Source organism: Oncorhynchus nerka, linkage group LG26 (genome assembly GCF_034236695.1).
Source record: "Oncorhynchus nerka isolate Pitt River linkage group LG26, Oner_Uvic_2.0, whole genome shotgun sequence".
NCBI lineage: Eukaryota > Metazoa > Chordata > Actinopteri > Salmoniformes > Salmonidae > Oncorhynchus > Oncorhynchus nerka.
The window spans coordinates 4535501-4556640 of NC_088421.1; the positions used below are offsets into that span (position 1 = coordinate 4535501).

At 42.8% G+C, this 21140-nt stretch overlaps 1 protein-coding gene across 1 annotated transcript; it reads left to right on the forward strand.

The window, feature by feature from the left end:
• The first annotated feature begins 2003 nt into the window (after positions 1-2003).
• LOC115110071 (26S proteasome non-ATPase regulatory subunit 11) lies at positions 2004-15885 on the forward strand. The gene is made up of 12 exons (XM_029635409.2): positions 2004-2133; positions 6764-6865; positions 9354-9550; positions 9849-9906; positions 10147-10341; positions 10758-10902; positions 11105-11228; positions 11440-11565; positions 12284-12319; positions 12482-12533; positions 12813-12955; positions 14326-15885. The coding sequence occupies exons 1-11, from the start codon at positions 2043-2045 to the stop codon at positions 12953-12955; spliced, it is 1269 nt and encodes a 422-aa protein (XP_029491269.1). The 5' UTR covers positions 2004-2042; the 3' UTR covers positions 14326-15885.
• Positions 15886-21140: the final 5255 nt, after the last annotated feature.

Sequence of the window (21140 nt, forward strand, 5' to 3'; positions counted from 1 at the left end):
AAGAGTTCTATTTTTAATAAATCAATACAATTCAATTTTGAACTATTTAAAAGTTTAAAATGATTATAAACGTTTTAATTGAATCCATTCATTATTTAATTCCAGTCCCCATCCCTGCAGGAGGCCTTTTGTCTTTTGGTAGGCCATCATTGTAAATAATAATTTGTTCTTAACTGACTTGCCTAGTTAAATAAAACAATTATAAATAAAATATTAATTTCAATTACATTTTATTCAATCCAGTATCCACACAGAGGTGCCAGTTCTCATCTCTTCTAGAGTTCTCCCATCTGATCTATGATTTTAGATGGCAACCATTTGTTTCCTGGCCTCTCCAACTTCTAGGTATCATGGTGAGTACATCCGAATGGTTGTCGGATTTGGAGATCGAGTCAGGGGAACCCATAGAGGTCAGTAAGAAGGTGGGCATGGAAAAGGGAAGAAAGTGGAACATAAATAGATCATAAAATGATTTTTGGAGAGAATGAAACCTTGCCTTCTGGCTGATATGTGGTGTCAGAAGAGGTTGGAGAATGTTGGGTCAGTGGAAGTTTCTGCCGTCCAGTGGGAGCATGTGCGCCGCATTACGCGACTGGGGACAAGAACTGTGATTTGCTTTCCTCTCCGGAGCAGGGCACCGTTGAAAGGAGTGATAGCGGGAGTGGCATTAAGTGTTGAAGAGGATCAACTGAAGTCTGTGACACCCGCTGTTTGGTGAGATGCAGACCCAGTGGAGAGCGTGGTAAAACAGAGAAGACACTGTCTGTATTATTGAGTTTTGATGAAGAGTCTTTACCAGAGAAGGTCAAGTTAGGATGTGTCAGTTATCCCGTGAGAGCTTTTATCCCGAATCCATTAGGGTGTTATATGTGTCATGCTTATGGTCATGTGGCCGCAGTATGTAGTAGGGATATACCTAAATGTGAGAAGTGTGCAGGAGGAAATGAGACAAAGGAATGTGTAGTATCGGTAGAGAGATGTTGTGTGTAAAATGTAGGGTACCCATGGTGCTGGAGATCAGAAGTGTCTGGTGAGGGAAAGGCAGGTTGAGGTTGCCAGGATCAGAGTAGTGCAGACGGTGTCGTATGCTGAGGCAGTTTAGAGAGTAGTAGAGGAAGATGGGTCCAGATTGAGGTATCCTAAGAGGATCCCTGTGAATGGGCTGAGACCAATAGAGTGATAACTGGCTTCAGTAAGGTTGTTTTTTTGGCATTTATGGCCATGGTTGTGAATTGTACCGTAGGAATGGAATGTAAATCACAGAGGATAGATGTTGTGGTGACAGCAGCAGAGAAGTACTTGGGTGTACAAGATTCTACTGCAGAAGAGTTACAAGATGTTTTGAACGATGGTGTCCCGTCCTCCCAGGCTGCTGGCCTGGAGTAGGATCAAATGGGGACAAAGTAGTGGAATAATGGTGAGGTTTTAATGGGTGCAGGGTTAGTTGGTAGGGCAATTTTTGTAATGAATTCATACTACAGAATAGCAGGCTGATACCCAGCCAAAATAGTAGGTGGCAGCATGCATCTATAATATTTTGTTTACAGACTGCTATAATTACCAAAGAAGAAGAAGAAACATGAACTTGGCCATGATTCATACAATGGATACAAATATTCATGTAATATTTGAGACCACTCTCTCACCAATTACTTGTGAGAGTAAAAAAAATAAAGATGTAAACCTCTCAACCAAAATTCTCATTAAAAGAAATCTCACTAAGGGTCCACTGGGAAACGGGCGATTCCTATCCTTTACACATACAGGGAGATGTCCATAGCCCAGACCAATGAGAACCTGTGTTAGGAGGTTTACATTTTTTATTTTTTTATTTTAGGGCGATAACTAGCCTCGTGAAACCAGTCTGCTAGCCTAGGAGACAACATCAGTGCGTACTAGGCAAGGGTCCTTCACTTTTCTGTGAAACATAGGATACATATTCCAGTCCAGTAGGTGGCGGCAACCGCCATTTAACTTCAAAGGAAAAGAAGAGACACGTTGATTGACAGACCGGAAACAAGCTGTCATTGAGAGGAGGCAAGATGGCAGCCGCGGCAGTGGCTGAGTTTCAAAGAGCCCAGTCTCTTCTCAGTTCAGACCGGAATGCATCTATCGATATTTTACATTCAATAGGTAAGTATATAGCTGCAACGTAACTTGTAGTATCCAAGTGTCTCGGACGTGTAGATTATCGCTAAAACAGTTCCTGTCTAATTTAGCTAGTAGTAGCTTGTTTGCTACCGTACTCTAGCTCAATGACCGTACCCGGCTATCGGCCTATCCCCATTGGTCACAGTGAGTCAGCAGCAGGGAGACCGGTAGCTAGTATGCTATGTGCAATTAGCTAGGTAACGTTAGTTAGCTACCCGTTTGCTTGCGCATTGCACTAATAAATAGCTAGCTAGCTAAATGGTAGAATATTCGGACACAGGCAGAAGTTATTCCAACCTTATAGCCATCGACACAACATCGCGGGACTTTCGGGAACGCTTCCGAAGCAGACTCGACAGACCAGACCAGGATTTGGGGTGTTAGAATAGGGACTGCTACACTGTCCCGTGTGGACTATAGTAGTGGTCAACAACCTTTTCTGAGTCAAAATTCAAGCCGAGATCTACCGCTTAGGTTATTTTGTTACATGACTTTAAAAAAAGGTAGCCTATGCTAAATTTACCTATTAAATATATATTTTTTATAAATATACACATCTTCCCAATGTTTTTGTTTTTAAATATTTGCAGTAGGCTATAGGACCTAAACATTATCACGGCATTTGGCTTTACTTGAATTGCCCTGCCAATACACTGTTCTTCTCAGACCAGTTATTTAAAGAGGCTCTATGATCACACTGGTAATATATCAGTTGTATTACTCCTGAAGCACAGCTGAGTGAGCATACATTTTAAAGAATGACCTTTTCTATTTTACTGGGCTGATGGTGCCTGTTTCTGATGGTCAGTCTCAGGAGTGAGAAGGCAACAGAGTGAGGGTCTGCCTCAACATCCCTCCGCTCTCCACTGTCACTGACCAAAAAGGGTCACTGTCTTCCTGCTGATGGCTAAACTTGAGTCGCACCGCACACATTCATGTTGTTACTCCTATGACCAGAGAAAGTGAAATGTTCCTTGATATTTAAAAAATACTTAAGCCCCTAATAATAATGCAAGCCTATCGATACTTTCCTACTCATTCATTGCAACTGCAGTGCTGGTTGTATTCATTGCTATGAGACTCGAAATTGAGCTTAGGTGCATCCTGTTTCCATTGATCATTCATGATGTTTCTACAACTTGATTGGATTCCACCTGTGGTAAATTCAACCACAGTTGATGGTGCATGTCAGCAAAAACCAAGCCTTGATGTTGAAGGAATTGTCCGCAGAGCTCCAAGACAGGATTGTGTCGAGGCACAGATATGGGGAAGGGTACCAAAAAATGTCTGCAGCATTGGATGTCCCCAAGAACATAGTGGCCTCCGTCATTCTTAAATGGAATAAGTTTGGAACGACAGACTTCCTAGAGCTGGCCACCCGGCCAAACTGAGCAATCGGGGGAGAAGGACCTTGGTCAGGGAGGTGACCAAGAATACAATGACAGAGCTCCATAGTTCTTCTGTGGAGATGGGAGAAGCTTCCAGAGGGACAACAGAGCCCGGACTTGAACTCGAACATCTCTGGAGAGACCTGGAAATGGCTGTGCAGCGATGCGCCCCATCCAACTTCTTTTTTTTTTTTAAACCTTTATTTAAGTAGGCAAATCAGTTAAGAACAAATTATTATTTACAATAACTGCTTGCCCTGGCCAAACCCTAACCCGGACGACGCTGGGCCAATTGTGTGCCGCCCTATGGGACTCCCAATCACTGCCGGTTGTGATACAGCCTGGAATTGAACCAGGGTCTGTAGTGACACCTCTAGCACTGACATTTAGTGCCTTAGACCTCAGCACCACTCGGGAGCCCATGGGAGAAACTCCCCAAATACAGTTGTGCCAAGCTTGTAGTGTCATACATGAGGCTCTAATCGCTGCCAAAGATGCTTCTTTACTGAGTAAAGGGTCTGAATACTTATGTAAATGTGATATTTCATTTTTGTTTTTTCAGACATTTCTAAAAACCTATTTTTGCTTTGTCATTATGGGGTATTGTGTGTAGACTGAGGGGGGATCATTTAATCCATTTTAGAATAAGGCTGTAATGTAGCAAAATGTGGAAAGTCAAGGTCTCCAATCAGTCTTAGTTACTAAAATTCTAAACTTATGTAAATGCACCAGCGGAGAACATAAGCCATATTCTTTATTATTGAGTCAGTGCCATTTTTGTTTGTTTTCGGACAGTAATTTTCTCCAAGTTGGGTGGACGTCATATTGAAAAATTTTCCCATTAAAAAGGGTAGTAGAATTGCATGAAATGTTTATAAAGGGCCTACTTTTTCCTTTGTGAAGAAATGTAGGCTCTGATATATCCTATAGTCTAGGCCTACTCTAAGACACTGCATGGAACAGTATGTCCCCAACTCAGGGTCGGTTCTTTTTTTGCTGTCTTTCAAAGATTATTTGTAAAAATCCAAAACTTCACAGATCATCATTGTAAAGAGTTTAAACACTGTTTCCCATGCTTGGTCAATGAACCATAAACAATTAATGAGCATGCTCCTGTGGAACGGTTGTTAAGACCCTAACAGCTTACAGACGGTAGGCAATTTAAGGTCACTGTTATGAAAACTTAGGATGCTAAAGAGTCCTTTCTACTGACTCTGAAAAACACCAAAAGAAAGATACCCAGGGTCCTTGCTCATCTGCGTGAATGTGCCTTAGGCATGCTGCAAGGAGGCATGAGGACAGCCAGGGCAATAAATTGCATTGTCCACACAACACCTGCAGGACAGGTACAGGATGGCGGCAACAACAACTGCCCGAGTTACACCAGGAACGCACAATACCTTCAGTGCTCAGACTGTCCCCAATAGGCTGAAAGAGGCTGGACTGAGGGCTTGTAGGCCTGTTGTAAGGCAGGTACTCACCAGACATCACCGGCAACAACGTTGCCTATGGGCACAAACCCACCGTCGCTGGACCAGACAGGGCTCGCAAAAAGTGCTCTTCACTGATGAGTCGCGGTTTTGTTTCACCAGGGGTGATGGTCGTATTCGCATTTATTGTCAAAGGAATGAGCGTTACACCGAGGCCTGTACTCTGGAGCAGGATCCATTTGGAGGTGGAGGGTCCGTCATGGTCTGGGGCGGTGTGTCACAGCATCATCGGACTTAGCTTTTTGTCAACGCTGTGCGTTACAAGGAAGACCTCCTCCCTCATGTGGTACCGTTCCTGCAGGCTCATCCTGACATGACCCTCCAGCATGACAATGCCATCAGACATGCTGCTTGTTCTGTGTGTGATTTCCTGCAAGACAGGAATGTCAGTGTTCTGCTATGGCCAGCGAAGAGCCCGGCTCTCAATGTGATTGAGCACGTCTGGGACCTGTTGGATCACAGGGTGATCTTGCTGTAACATCTCACAGCAAGAACTGGCAAATCTGGTGCAGTCCATGAGCAGGAGATGCACTGCAGTACTTAGTATCTGATGTGGCCACCAGCTGCATTGACTGTTAATTTTGATTTTTGTTCCCCCCCCCCCTTTGTTCAGGGACACATTATTACAATTCTGTTAGTCACATGTCTGTGGAACTTGTTCAGTTTATGCCTGTTGAATCTTATGTTCATACAGATATTTTCACATGTTAAGTTTGCTGAAAATAAACCAGTCGACAGTGAGAATATGTTTCTTTTTTGCTGAGTTCATGACTAGGAGGGTGTCTTTAGCAGTGGTGAAAAAATACGCAGTTGTACTTTGGTATAGATACCTTTTTCTTTAGGAATTAAGTTTAGTGAAAGTTAAATGCCCCACAAAACTACTTAAGTAGTACTTTAAAGTATTTTTACATAAGTACTTTATACCACTGGCCTTTGGCTACTGGACAAGGATTTGATTTGAAAACCAATAGAACATAAAAGAAAAAGGCTATTGGTTTCAATGGCATATGAAAGTATTTTTATAAAATGATTGCCTGCACATTTGGTTGGATTTTGGCTAGGCTACTTTGAAGCAAGGTAAGACATGCCTCATGTTGTGAAACGTTCTGATTTCAAACAATTAAGTATGCTTTCGAAATGCGTACTGCCTCCAGCTCATTGCAAAGTGGTGTGTGATGCACTGAAGCCTGACTAGTTGCCATGCACTTGAATGGGAAGCGTACTTCAATTACCAGTCGAGAGAGAATTTTATTAGAAAAAAAAACTAACTTTATTATAGCTATCTGAAGTTAGCCAGATGGTTAGTAATTTCTGTATAAATAATGGTAAAATAAAAACATCTAGCTAAATGTTAGCGAATGTGATGGCTATCTGACAAATGCCTTTTTCTAACTTTATTATAGCTATCTGAAGTTAGCCAGATGGTTAGTAATTTCAGTAATGTTCGCCAGCTAACTACACATTTTTGTTGGTAAATAGAGCCAGCTAAATCAGATTGACAGCAGAAGCTCAACAGATAGTGGCTGAGGCTTTTGTTACATTGACTGCTAGTGAACTAGGTCCAATGTTGGACCCAGGGATGATTTCCCCAGCTAGCTGTCAACTGAAAGCAGTGACTTATAGATTAGCATCCCTACTATGATTTGACAACTGATGCATATTTCTCTCACATATACGTGTAAAAGGTTGTGTTGACAATGTCAACAAGTTTCCTTCCATTTTATTTTGTTCCAGTAAAGCGGGACATCCAGGAGAGCGATGAGGAAGCAGTGCGTGTCAAAGAGCAGAGCATCCTGGAGCTGGGCGGTCTGCTGGCTAAGACGGGCCAGGCTGCAGGTGACACATCCTTCCTCCGATTTCAGCTGGATAAGTGCACTTTCAGAGTAGACACATCACCTCTACTAGAGAATGATGCTTACTAGGCTTGTCACGATACCAACATTTTGCAAACAATACAATACCAAGTATCACGATACCGAGTAGTATCGCAATACCATGGTGGAAGAAAATCCTGTTCGCCCTGTCCCCCAAAAACCTGTCACTGAAATTCACACTTCTACTCAATACAACACATTTGAATTTAACTTCACACTGTTCAGTGTATAATATAATACTGCATAGAATGGCTGATTTTCAAAGGCCTACCTGTGATTTGGCTGGAGGAATGGGAGGAAGGAATATACATCAGTGGAGGCTGCTGAAGGGAGGATGGCTCATAATGATGGCTGGAAAGTTGCGAATGGCATCAAACAAACACACTGAAACCATGTGTTTGATACCATTCCGCTCCAGCCATTTTCTCAAGCCCAGCCTCCCCAATTAAGGTGCCACCAACCTCCTGGGATATACATACATAATGATCTGCATGTCATTGTGTCAGTAAGGGGAAACGCTAGAGGTCGACCAATTTGATTAGGGCCGATTTCAAGTTTTCATAACAATCGGAAATCGGTATTTTTGGACACCGATTTGGTGTCACTCGCTCTTGAGACTTGGAGTGGTTGTTCCCCTTGCTGTGCAAGGGCCGCTGCTTTTGTGGAGCGATGGGTAACGCTGCTTCGAGGGTGGCTGTTGTCGATGTGTTCCTGGTTCGAGCCCAGGTAGGTGCGAGGAGAGGGGCGGAAGCTATACTGTTACACTGGCAATACTAAAGTGACTATAAGAACATCCAATAGTCAAAGGTATATGAAATACAAATCGTATAGAGAGAATTTGTCCTATAATTCCTATAATAACTACAACCTAAAACTTCTTACCTGGGAATATTGAAGACTCCTGTTAAAAGGAACCACCAGCTTTCATATGTTCTCATGTTCTGAGCAAGTTACTTAAACGTTAGCTTTTTTTACATGGCACATATTGCACTTTTACTTTCTTCTCCAACACTTTGTTTTTGCATTATTTAAACCAAATTGAACAAGTTTCATTATTTATTTGAGGCTAAATTGATTTTATTGAAATATTATATTAAGTTCAAATAAGTGTTCATTCAGTATTGTTGTAATTGTCATTATTACAAATGATAAAAAATATAAAAAAATCGGCCGATTTTAATCGGTATCGGCTGTTTTTGGTCCTCCAATAATCGGTATCGGCATTGAAAAATCATAATCGGTCGAAAACACTGCATGAAACCTCTACTCTTCAGTTAACACTGACACACACAATCCTTCCCTTCATCACACACTGTCTCCCTCACTAACAAGCACACACAGACACTACTCCCAACTTTTAAAACATTAGGCACCAAACCGATTTTTAGGAGAACCAAAAATAAATAGATATAGTTTAGGCTTACATTAGGCCTATATGTGTCCTACCTTTTTGACGCACATTTCATGAGTGGCAGCCCCTTTTTCTTCCTGTGCCAATCCAATTTGACCAAAACCTACTGTCAAGTTACCAGGTTGTTAGCTATCTAGGTAACATTACTGAACGTTGTTTATCAAATCAATCATTTGCGACCTTAGATTAGAACGGCCCGTGACATGGTTTGTGAAATTACATAAAATCCCTGCAAATTCCGTTAGAAAAGAAAAAAAGGCATCTCCAGTAATATGGGTCGTATTTTTTTTGAACTGTTTAGGCTCGAGACGAGCCTTTTCTTTGCTGTGAAGCTGCAAGCATGCCTGTCGCGAAGCGGTGCTCCAATTCCCTCGGACACTGAGGCTGCATGACAGTGAACTTGCAAAGTCTACTCCGACTGGTCTGTGCTCTTGGTTTACAACAGGCGATGAAATTATATCAACATTGCTTGCTTTGCGCGCTGCTCCAATGTAATTAATGTACAGATCTAACAGAAGACTCGTCTGGGTCTGTCTCTATCATGACAAAATTCTACGACACAATTCTATAACAAACACAAAAAAAACTGGTGGAGGAATAGATGAGTGAAAAGCGGGCAGAGAGAAGCAGGTGAATAGTATCATATGAAACAGTACTACGCTATTCTAAAAGGTTGGTATCATGATGTTTTGGTACCATGATACTACCGTGGTACCGGTATAGTGTGCAACACTAATACTGACTAGTGTTGTCATGATCTTCAGTATGGCTAGGAAACAAAACACGAATCGGACTAAATTGCTGACAAATGCTGTGGCAATTAACTTTTTCTATAATGTTGGTGAGAGTGACAAGTCTCTCCTTGACTGTGCGCAAGTTTGCGATTGATTGCATCGCATGCGGACTGCCCAGAATTACTGATCTACAAATCGCCTTGCGTCCCAAATACCTAGTCGTTGTGATCAACATTAGGTTTTCTGCTCATCACCTTGGCCTGCTTAAACTGATCCCCCTCCAACCTGCTGTCTGTGTCCCTCAGAGCTGGGCGGTCTCCTGAAGTATGTACGGCCGTTCCTGAATTCCATCAGCAAGGCCAAGGCGGCGCGGCTGGTGCGCTCGCTGCTGGACCTGTTTCTGGACATGGAGGCAGCTACAGGCCAGGAGGTGGAGCTGTGTCTGGAGTGCATCGAGTGGGCCAAGGCTGAGAAGAGAACATTCCTCAGACAGGCCCTGGAGGTGAGGAGTGGGAGAGGGGAACCCTACTGGAAGGGAGCTGAGCTAGATGGTTTACAGTGGATGGAGATCAAGCCCGTCTTAGGGTTCTTGAGTCTATTTCGCTGTATGTAGCACTGCAGCCTTTGCTGCAGGGGCCATTGGTGGATCTTGATGATGCATTTCAATTCGGGATTAAGTTGAAATTCCAATTGAACTATTTTGATATTTTTCTTAGTCATCACCACTAGAGGTCCATTTTATGTTAAAGATGGTTCCAGAGGTGGTGGTATCCTTGACTTTGTCTTCTCTCTCTCTCCAGGCTCGTCTCATTTCTTTGTATTTTGACACAAAGCGGTATCAGGAGGCGCTTCATCTAGGTGCGTTGAGTTTCTTGTTTGAAAAGAAACTGGAAATATTAATCACAGCAGAAAGAGCAGAATATGATTACAGTTGGCATTCCTAATAAGTGCACATCAGATACATGTTAACTCAGTTTTAAACACTTCAGTTGACTAGTCCCAATTAAAGTACTTAAAACATTCCCTGCATATCTGCCAACTCTGGCTTGGTGTACTCATTCATGTCTCCCTTCCTTCATCCATCCCTCTCTCCCACAGGCACCCAGCTACTCCAGGAGCTGAAGAAGATGGATGACAAGGCCCTGCTGGTGGAGGTGCAGCTGCTGGAGAGTAAGACGTACCACGGCCTCAGCAACCTGCCCAAGGCCCGTGCTGCCCTCACCTCTGCACGCACCACCGCCAACGGCATCTACTGCCCGCCCAAGCTACAGGCCGCCCTGGACATGCAGTCAGGTCTGCTACCCTCCATCCTCTTCCCCTACAACACCCACCACTAGTTCAGTCTTATGTCCACTGTGTAGGCGTGACCTCTGCCGTTTTTTAAATTTTTGAACATTTTATCTGTCATTTTAAAGCATTTTACAGTGGGAGGGCATCATCAGCCAGCTCTTCCACATCCACCAAGCATAAAGGCCTGGATCCTAACTCAATGTAGTTGTAGGTTGGGATTTTCTGGTCGCTCAGAGGTGGCCATGCTGTGTTGTTGAGCCAGTTGTACATCTGATTTTCATTTTGACCTCATTGTACTCATCTGGTGCCCTGGGTCTAAATCAGTCCCTGATTAGAGTGCAAGAATGACAATCAGCATTGCAACAGGATTTGAGGTCCAGATTTGAGTATCCCTGGTTGATAACCTCAACCTCCTACAGGGATCATCCACGCAGCAGAGGAGAAGGACTGGAAGACGGCCTACTCTTACTTCTACGAGGCCTTCGAAGGCTACGACTCGATCGACCACCCCAGAGCGATCACCGCTCTCAAATACATGCTGCTCTGCAAAATCATGCTCAACCTGTAAGCAGCTGAGCGCTCAACTCTACGTGTTGTGTGTTATCGTGATCGATGTGTAATCACTATATTATACTTGCGCAATATATAACATTGGAATTTGAGTAAATATGCAGCCCCACAGTTAGTTATGGAGTTGGTTATGTGTAGATGCCAAGAGCTTTAGAGGAAAGGTGATGTCTTGGATGAGTAACCTGTTGTCTTGTAGTCCTGAAGAGGTCCAGGGTCTCGTCAGTGGAAAGCTAGCCCTGCGGCACGCCGGGAGACAGACGGACTCTCTGAAATGCGTGGCACAAGCCAGCAAGAACCGGTCGCTGGAGGATTTTGAAAAGGTAAGGACATGTTGAGTGAACTGAATAGCACGGAACAACATCGATGAACAGATGCATTTTTTCCGTTTGCTGTTTCTATCCCTTGTAGGTTCCTCAACACCTGTTTTACTCTTTCTCTATTTATATCCCCCTCTTTTGCTAAATCTTTACTTTCTCCCCTCCCATCTATATCCTTCTATTTGACCCATTTCTCACCTCTACCTCTCTCCAGACCCTGACCGAGTACAGAGGTGAGTTGAGAGACGACCCCATCATAAGCACACACTTGACCACGCTCTATGACAACCTGCTTGAACAGAACCTCATCCGTGTCATCGAGCCTTTCTCCAGGGTACAGGTGAGCTTACAGCTGAGCGTTTTGTGGCGGGTGGGGGCATGCTGTTCAGTCCAGGTCTAGGCTTTTGTTCTTGTAAAATTCCTTAAGAATTCGTGAAGTCTGTTAAAACCCGAATTTCTGTGTTTTTAAAAGTAGCATGAATCCAATACGTTTAGCACAGCAAGAGCACTGGTAAGGACTGTATAAATATAAAGGACTGTATAGATCAAGGATATATAAGCAAACAATTCATTAACTTACCACCAAGAGTAAATAGTAAAACACGCATTACAACAATAACAACAACTCAGTTCTGCTCGCACTCCATCCCACAAGTCCACTCAAAGGAGTGAACAGACACTGGCCTGTACAGCCAGATGAGCCGTCAGGTGTCCTGCCCCCTAACAATGTACCCCTTAGCAACCCAGGTCACGTGTTTGACAGGCCAGTTTATTCTACTCCTAGGGTTGGGGAGTGGAGTGTGCAGCTTGAAAGGGATGTGAGATGCTGATAAGTCACTGGCTGGGAATTCATAACAAGGCTATTTGTAAAAGGCTAGTATTTGTTTGGCTTTGTTTAGCTTGGATTTTTCGTCCTGTAAAATTCTTTACAAATCCTTAAAGTGTGAAGTTCAAATGGCTCTGTTTCTAAAAGTAATATTTTTATAATTGTCTATTCGTTTTGGATTGTTGAGCTTGTGTTCCAGAACACTGACAAGTGTGGTTCTGTCTCCCCACAGATAGAACACATTTCCACCCTCATAAAACTCTCCAAGGTAAGTCATCGCTTATGACATATTTCTGAAATGTTGCTCTGTTGACTGAAGCAGTAATGTAGAAGAAAAACATATATAAATCAAGCATTGATGTTCTTTTTACTCCATTCACGGTGTGTGTGTTTATCTGTGTGTCGCTTTGGTTTCTTCACTTCTACATAGGGAGATGTTGAGAGGAAGTTGTCACAGATGATTCTGGACACAAAATTTCACGGTAGGGGTCTGATAGAAGTGTATGTGTTCACATTTTTCACAATGTAGTTATTTGGACAGTGAAGCGTAACTTGCTGACCAAACTGAAAGTTTTAGTTTTACTTTTCAAATGAATACATGGGAGTTTAAATCCAGATTTCCTCCTCCCGTCATATTAGTGCCATAGTTGTTGGTAAAATGTAATAATTATCTTCAAGTTAAAGCCAAAACATTTTTTTTTTTTTTTTTTGCCTTTTATGTACCTACTTGAAACCATCCATCCCTCCACCTCTCTCTCTAGGTATTTTGGACCAAGGCGAGGGTGTGCTGATCATCTTCGATGAGCCTGCAGTAGACACAACGTATGAGGCGGCCCTGGAGACCATTCAGAACATGAGCAAAGTGGTGGACTCGCTCTACAACAAAGCCAAGAAGCTCACATAGGTCAGTCCGTCCCGTGAGCCCGCTAGCAGAATTGGAGTGATATAGAATTAATGTACAGTACCAGTACAAGACACCTACTCATTCAAGGGTTTTTCTTGATTTAGAATATTTTCTACATTGTAGAATAATAGGGAAGACATCAAAACTGTTAAATAACACATATGGAATCGTGTAGTAACCAAAAAAGTGATAAACATATCAAAATATATTTTGTTTCTTCAAAGTAGCCACCCTTTGCCTTGATGACAGCTTTGGACACTCTTGGCATTCTCTCAACCAGCTTCACCAGGAATGTTTTTCCATCCGTCTTGAAGGAGTTCCCACTGAGCACTTGTTGGCTGATTTTCCTTCACTCTGCGGTCCAACTCATCCCAAACCATCTCAATTGGGTTGAGGTCGGGCGATTGTGAAGGCCAGGTCATCTGATGCAGCACTCCATCACTCTCCTTGGTCAAATAGCCCTTACACAACCTGGAGGTGTGTTTGGTCATTGTCCTGTTGAAAAACAAATGATAGTCCCACTAAGCGCAAACCAGATGGGATAGTGTATCGTTACAGACTACTGTGGTAGCCATGCTGATTAAGTGTGCCTTGAATTCTAAATATATCACAGACAGTGTCACCAGCAAAGCACCTTCACACCTCCATGCTTCACGGTGGGAACCACACATGCAGACATCATCCATTCACGTACTCTGCGTCTCACAAAGGCACGGCGGTTGGAACCAAAAATCTGAAATTTGGACAGATTTCCACCGGTTTAGTGTCCCTCTTCTTATTGGTGTCCTTTAGTAGTGGTTTCTTTGCAGTAATTTGACCATGAAGGCCTGATTCACTCAGTCTCCTCTGAACAGTTGTTGTTACTTGAACTTTGTGAAGCATTTATTTGGGCTGTAATTTCTGAGGCTGATAACTCTAATGAACTTATCCTCTGTAGCAGAGGTAACTCTGGGTCTTCCTTTCCTGTGGCGGTCCTCATGAGAGCCAGTTTCATCATAGTGCTTGATGGTTTTTGCGACTGCACTTGAAGAAACTTTCAAAGTGCTTAAAATGTTCCGCAATAACCGACCTTCATGTCTTAAAGTAATGATGGATTGTAGTTCATAGTTTGTCTTCACTATTATTGTACAATGTAGAAATGGAACAAATAAAGAAAAACCCAGGAATGAGTAGGTGTCCAAACTTTTGACTGGTACTGTATGTTGAATATGTGTACTTGTTATGTATGACAGCCCTGGGACGGTTTCCGGAACACAGATTAACCGCTTTAATATTGAGTGCTATTTAGTCCATGACTAGCTTGATCTGTGTCCCTAAATCTGCCGCTCCAGCCACCCAGTTAATCACATTTCCATTTTCTCTTTCCGCAGAGGAGACCACCTGTAACCCAGCACAGAGCGTGTCCAGACAGTTTGTGAAGCACTCCGGGATGGGGGGGTTCGGACTCAAATAAACCAACTGACCAACTCACAAACTGACATGGATAGGCTGTCTCCCACCCCTCTTCAATTCAGACTGGGTACATTTTTTAAAACTGCCCCCCCCCCAACGAACATTACAACTACTGGCATCTCCATCACAGGTTTCCTTAATGTTCCTCGGCATCCCCCTCCTTGCTGACCATCAGGGAATGTTGTAAAGAAACATCTACATAACATGTAAGATACATAAAGGTCTCTGAAAGAGTGTAATTGGTGGGCTCACACTACCTATAGGTTCAGTTCTATTGCCAAACAACCTCTGTGTTCTTGCCTTCATCCCCCCCAACACACACAGACAGCAGTCTGAGTCTGCTTTCTTTGGGCCAGAGTGGACAGAGAACGGACTACTGTCCCTGCGAACACGCCACAGGACAAGGACACCGTCATGGCCACACCGTTTCATAGTTCCCAGAGCCAGGTCAATATATTGTTTGTTTTTATCCTGCCTGGGGTACCATGAGGGTGTGGTTTTTCCTTTTGGGACTTTTCTATTGGTTCCAGCTCAATCGAGAACCGATTAAGTACCTGATATGATCTCTTATACTATTTGAATCCAGGTCTAATTGTTTCCCTCCCTGCCTCTAATTCCAGTTTGTACATAATGTTGCCAGGTGTCTCTGTCATACCTGTCATGCTAAAACTTCGCCCAACCCACCCCCTTTAAAAAAAAATATATATATATAACACTAAATGAGAATAAATTAAGCCCCCAGTGTGCTTTTGTGAGAGGTGGTGGAAATGATTGACCTGGTTATATGGATTGTGACTGGCAGGGAAAGTGAGTTGGTTGTTTATTCCTCATGTATTCAAACAACTGTGGATCATTTGTTGAAAAATATAAAAGCTGTAAGGTTTGGGGACTACTTTTTGCAAGGACTACTAGTCTACCATTTCCCATATGATATAGATAAAAGACAAGTGCTAATAAATGTTGAATGTCACAGCTTAATATTCTGTTTGGAGGAACTTAACTATTATTATCTTGACCCTCTGTTTTTGCTTATTGCCTATTACAATAATCAAGAAATACCTGGATTTTTCTTCAAATCTATCAGGTCTCTGTATATTGATTTTTATCTTGCATATGTCATCCGATTCAGCATATTTGCTGCATTTATCAGGGTAAATGAATTGTTCCATTTTAGACAACTCGAACATAAGCAAAAGGTGTTTGGACAGTCTGCCTTACATCGAGTCTGGGGTCTGTTCACCAAACCATTTTTACCCAGCTAGGGCATCTTGACATATGCCCAATGGGGTTTCACATGGCACATTTCTAATGAATGTCATGATGTACCTACACTTATCAGACACCAGGGAGCGCTATTTGATTGTGATTTTCACAAGTTAAATTGTTTTGGTTGGTCACATGGGGGAGGGAAATAATCTCTTTAGGTTGACTAATTTGTTGAAATATGTCTGTTTATAAATCCTTCACGCTTTGCTTGAGCCATGTTTGTATTTTAATTGATGCACCTACTGTCTGACAAAAGTACTATGGAATAATAGGCTACATGCTAATTCAAGGAACATTTCCCTCAAATCAAAGTTTGTCAGATGTTTTCAGACTTCAGAAGTGGTTTAACCTAATAAATAAGACTGCATTTCATATCTCACCTAATTAACCTTTATGGAGCCACTTAGTGGTCATGGTGGAGAAAAATGAACCGCCAGGCTAATCCATATGTTTTATTAGTTCCCTCCCTTCATAGTGTTTTCATATGTCTCTGAATCATAAGGGCAAATGATAGTAACGGGCATGCAAAATCATTAAAGGTGCAAATAGGGTAAAATTACACGCTCTCATCCCTAGGCAGGAATTCCGTCTGGCTATGCTTCATGACCTTAAATGTTATAGATCTGTACTTCGGAGGAAATCTTTAGCTACATTCGTTGCCAAAAGTTTTGAGAATGACACAAATATTAATTTTCACTAAGTCTGCTGCCTCAGTTTGTATGATGGCAATTTGCATATACTCCAGAATGTTATGAAGAGTGATCAGATGAATTGCAATTGTGAGGTTCAATTGTTGTCCACTTAGGAAGCAACACTGATTTACAATAAATTCCACATGCTGTTGTGCAAATGGAATAGACAACAGGTGGAAATTATAGGCATTTAGCAAGACACCCCCAATAAAGGAGTGGTTCTGCAGGTGGTGACCAGACCACTTCTCAGTTCCTATGCTTCCTGGCTGATGTTTTGGTCACTTTTGAATGCTGGCGGTGCTTTCACTCTAGTGGTAGCATGAGACGGAGTCTACAACCCACACAAGTGGCTCAGGTAGTGCAGCTCATCCAGGATGGTACATCAATGCGAGCTGTGTCAAGAAGGTTTGCTGTGTCTGTCAGCGTAGTGTCCAGAGCATGGAGGCGCTACCAGGAGACAGGCCAGTACATCAGAAGACATGAAGGAGGCCGTAGGAGGGCAACAACCCAGCAGCAGGACCGCTACCTCCGCCTTTGTGCAAGGAGGAGCAGGAGGAGCACTGCCAGAGCCCTGCAAAATGACCTCCAGCAGGCCATAAATGTGCATGTGTCTGCTCAAACGGTCAGAAACAGACTCCATGAGGGTGGTATGAGGGCCCGACGTCCACAGGTGGGGGTTGTGCTTACAGCCCCACACCGTGCAGGACGTTTGGCATTTGCCAGAGAACACCAAGATTGGCAAATACGCCACTGGCGCCCTGTGCTCTTCACAGATGAAAGCAGGTTCACACTGAGCACATGTGACAGAGTCTGGAGACGCCGTGGAGAACGTTCTGCTGCCTGCAACATCCTCCAGCATGACCGGTTTGGTGGTGGGTCAGTCATGGCGTAGGGTGGCATTTCTTTGGGGGGCCACACAGCCCTCCATGTGCTTGCCAGAGCTAGCCTGACTGCCATTAGGTACCGAGATGAGATCCTCAGACCCCTTGTGAGACCATATGCTGGTGCGGTTGGCCCTGGGTTCCTCCTAATGCAAGACAATGCTAGACCTAATGTGGCTGGAGTGTGTCAGCAGTTCCTGCAAGAGGAAGGCATTGATGCTATGGACTGGCCTGCCCGTTCCCCAGACCTGAATCCAATTGAGCACATCTGGGACATCATGTCTCCTCCATCCACCAGACTGTCCAGGAGTTGGCGGATGCTTTAGTCCAGGTCTGGGAGGAGATCCCTCAGGAGACCATCCGCCACCTCATCAGGAGCATGCCCAGGCGTTGTAGGGAGGTCATACAGGCACGTGGAGGCCACACACACTACTGAGCCTCATTTTGACTTGTTTTAAGGACATTACATCAAAGTTGGATCAGCCTGTAGTGTGGTTTTCCACTTTAATTTTGAGTGTGACTCCAAATCCAGACCTCCATGGGTTGATAAATTTGATTTCCATTGATAATTTTTGTGTGATTTTGTTGTCAGCACATTCAACTATGTAAAGAAAAAAGTATTTAATAAGATAATTTAATTCATTCAGATCTAGGATGTGTTATTTTAGTGTTCCCTTTATTTTTTGAGCAGTGTACTTCAGTATTCCATAGTAACATCTGACAAAAATATCTAGACACTGAAGCAGCAAACTTTGTGGAAATGTATATTTGCGTCATTCTCAAAACCTTTGGCCACGACTGTACATATACCATAGCCTGGCAAATTTCCAGGTGAACATATTGTCATTGTAACACAGCAAATAGTTATCAGTAGCTAGGTTTCCATCCAATTGGTGACAGATTTTCATGAGTATACTCTTCAAATCTCAAAGAAAATATGCACATTTATGTTTGTTTTTTTTGGCACAAACTGTTGCGTTAAATAGAAAATGTGGCTACCCAGCTGACAGATACATTGCGGTGCAGGTAGGCTGTGCGGGTAGGCTAGTCTGCATGATGAGATAATTATGGATAATAGCGAGAATATTTGTTTTTGTCAAACGGCAGTCACGCATCGATCATCATGTTACCAGAATAAGACCCTAGATATGTATTGGAAAGCGGTATCAAACTCGTCGTGCACGTTCACCACCCTGTGAACTTAATCATCATTTATTTAATATGTATCCTAAAACTGCATGGTTTCACGAGTCATCGTGGGAGGACAACACACCATATAATCGTGACTCCCAAGTGTACGTCAATGTGATTGTTATAAATCTATATCAATATCTGCGCAGAAAGGCTTTTCCATCGCCATTTCGCGCATAATACATTTTACCTACACAAAAAGATCCCACCATGTCAAACGAACAAATTAGCTGTTGGCATTTATATAATTGTACAGAAACTTCCTGTTTCCATCAAAGCTGTTTAGAAAAACATTTATAGGCTAAAAACGGTGGATGTAAACAAGGTTACTAGGTAGGTTGGCGCCAGATTTTAATGCCAATTTTCTCAAATCCGCATAAAAACTATAGGACCTATGCGCATTTTACCACCAGAGATGTTTAATTTTGCGCTTAAATTCCCATGTACCGAAAAAAAAAACCAAGTTATATGGGTTTCCATTGCATTTTAAACTCTACTGTTGTATTTCTGACACAAATGTTTTGCATTAGCGATTGTTCCCACTCTAGTATTGGCACGTGTGCTCTAGCCAACACTTTGCAGATAAACTACATAAGGTTAGACTATTATGGACAATATAGCGAAATTATTTTTATTTGTCAAATGGCAGCCAAGCATCGATGATCATGTCACGAGAATAAAACCCTCTACATTTATTGGAAAGGATCACGATGCTCATCCCCTTGGATTTAAATTTTACCACCCTGTGAAGTTCATAAACATGCCGGCTATTTCATCTGTAGCCTAATAGAGCTCGCCAGTTTTTAGTCCTAAAACCCGGAAATAAATTACCTGTTGTTCGTTGAGCAATCCATCCCAATGGGAGAATGTATGGGAAAGAATAGAGATTTGAAATAAACGCAGAAAATAAGGTCTGAGGTTAAGGGGATGTTCTATTAGCCCAAAAGCCCAAAACAGCCTGGCTGTTTTAACCCCCCCATCATGACCCCTAAGGGGCTCCGTAGAACCTGGTCCACTGCTAATAGACAAAGATTACAAACATTCAACCATGGAAGTTAAAAGAGGAAAGCGAAAGTTGATGTATCTTTTTTGACACTCCTTGAGAGGTTCACTTGGTTTCCCTTGCCACTATCTATAGTCTATATGAGTTCATTGCGTTTTGTTTGGCTGATAGGCCGTCATTTGCTGCATATCTGATAATCAACGACAATCGAATTACACACAATTTACCTAGACTTCTCCAAACCTTGGTGCCATTAACACAGTTTTTGGGTTGTTTTGGAGGATGTGAATGGAATGGCCACGTCTAGAGTCTCCACTAGTTACCACAGCCACAAAGTCAAAGTTGGCTACAGGCTATCGTAAAAATGTATGAACACAAAAAGGGTTATGCATAAGGTTAGCAGTATGGTTATGGTTGCGGATGAGGTTAGGTTTTAAGTCAGATTTTAAGAAGATAAATGGTAGAAATAGGCGGGGTTTATGACTTTGTGATTATGGTACCTAGTGACGACCCAATTCTAGGGCTGCCACTCCTACGGAAAGTCCTTAGGGCAAATCACAAGCCAACCTAAAGAGGAATTAGCCTATCAAATTGATCTAGTCCCAAACCCATGCATATAGGCTACATTTTTTAAATGCACAACTACATTGAAAAATGGTGCCTAATCCTTGTTGCAGACAGTTAAATGCGGACTAAATATGTCTTAATTAGGTCCGAATACAACAACGAATACAACAGATGTAGACCTTACAGTGATTTGCTTACCTACAAGCCCTTAACCAACAATGCAGTTTTAAGAAAAATAAGTATTAATAAAGTATTTACTAAAATAAACTGAAGTAAAAAAAAAAAAAAAAAAATACAAATAAAAAAGAAGAAAATGGAAAAATAACAAATAATTAAAGAGCCCACAATAAAATAACAGTAACGAGGCTATATACAGGGGGTACCGGTACAGAGTCAATGTGCTGGGGGCACAGGTTAGTCAAGGTAATTAAAGGTATTTTGTACATGTAGGTCAAGTGACTATACACAGCAGTGTAAAAATGCAAATAGTCTGGGTAGCCTTTTGATTAGCTGTTCAGGAGTCTTATGGCTTGGGGGTAGAAGCTAGTAAGAGCTTTTTGGACCGAAACTTGCCGCTTGACGTGCGATAGCAGAGAGAACAGTCTATGACTAGGGTGGCTGGAGTCTTTGGAAATTTTTAGGGCCTTCCTCTGACACCGCCTGGTATAGAGGTCCTGGATGGCAGGAAGCTTGGCCCCAGTATTGTACTGGGCCGTACGCACCACCCTCTGAGGTGCATTGCGGTTGGAGGCCGAGCAGTTGCCATACCAGGTGGTGATGCAACCAGTCAGGATGCTCTCGATGGTGCAGTTGTATAACTTTTTGAGGATCTGAGGACCCATGCCAAATATTTTCAGTCTCCTGAGGGGGAATAGGTGTTGGTGTGTTTGGACCATGATAGTTTGTTGGTGATGTGGACACCAAGGAACTTGACGCTCTCAACCTGCTCCACTACAGCCCCGTTGATGAGAATGGGGGTGTGCTCGGCCCTTCTTTTCCTGTAGTCCACTATCATCTCCTTTGTCTTGATCACGTTGAGGGAGAGGTTGTTATCCTGGCACCACACTGCCAGGTCTCTGACCTCCTCCCTATAGGCTGTATCATCGTTGTCAGTGATCAGGCATACCACTGTT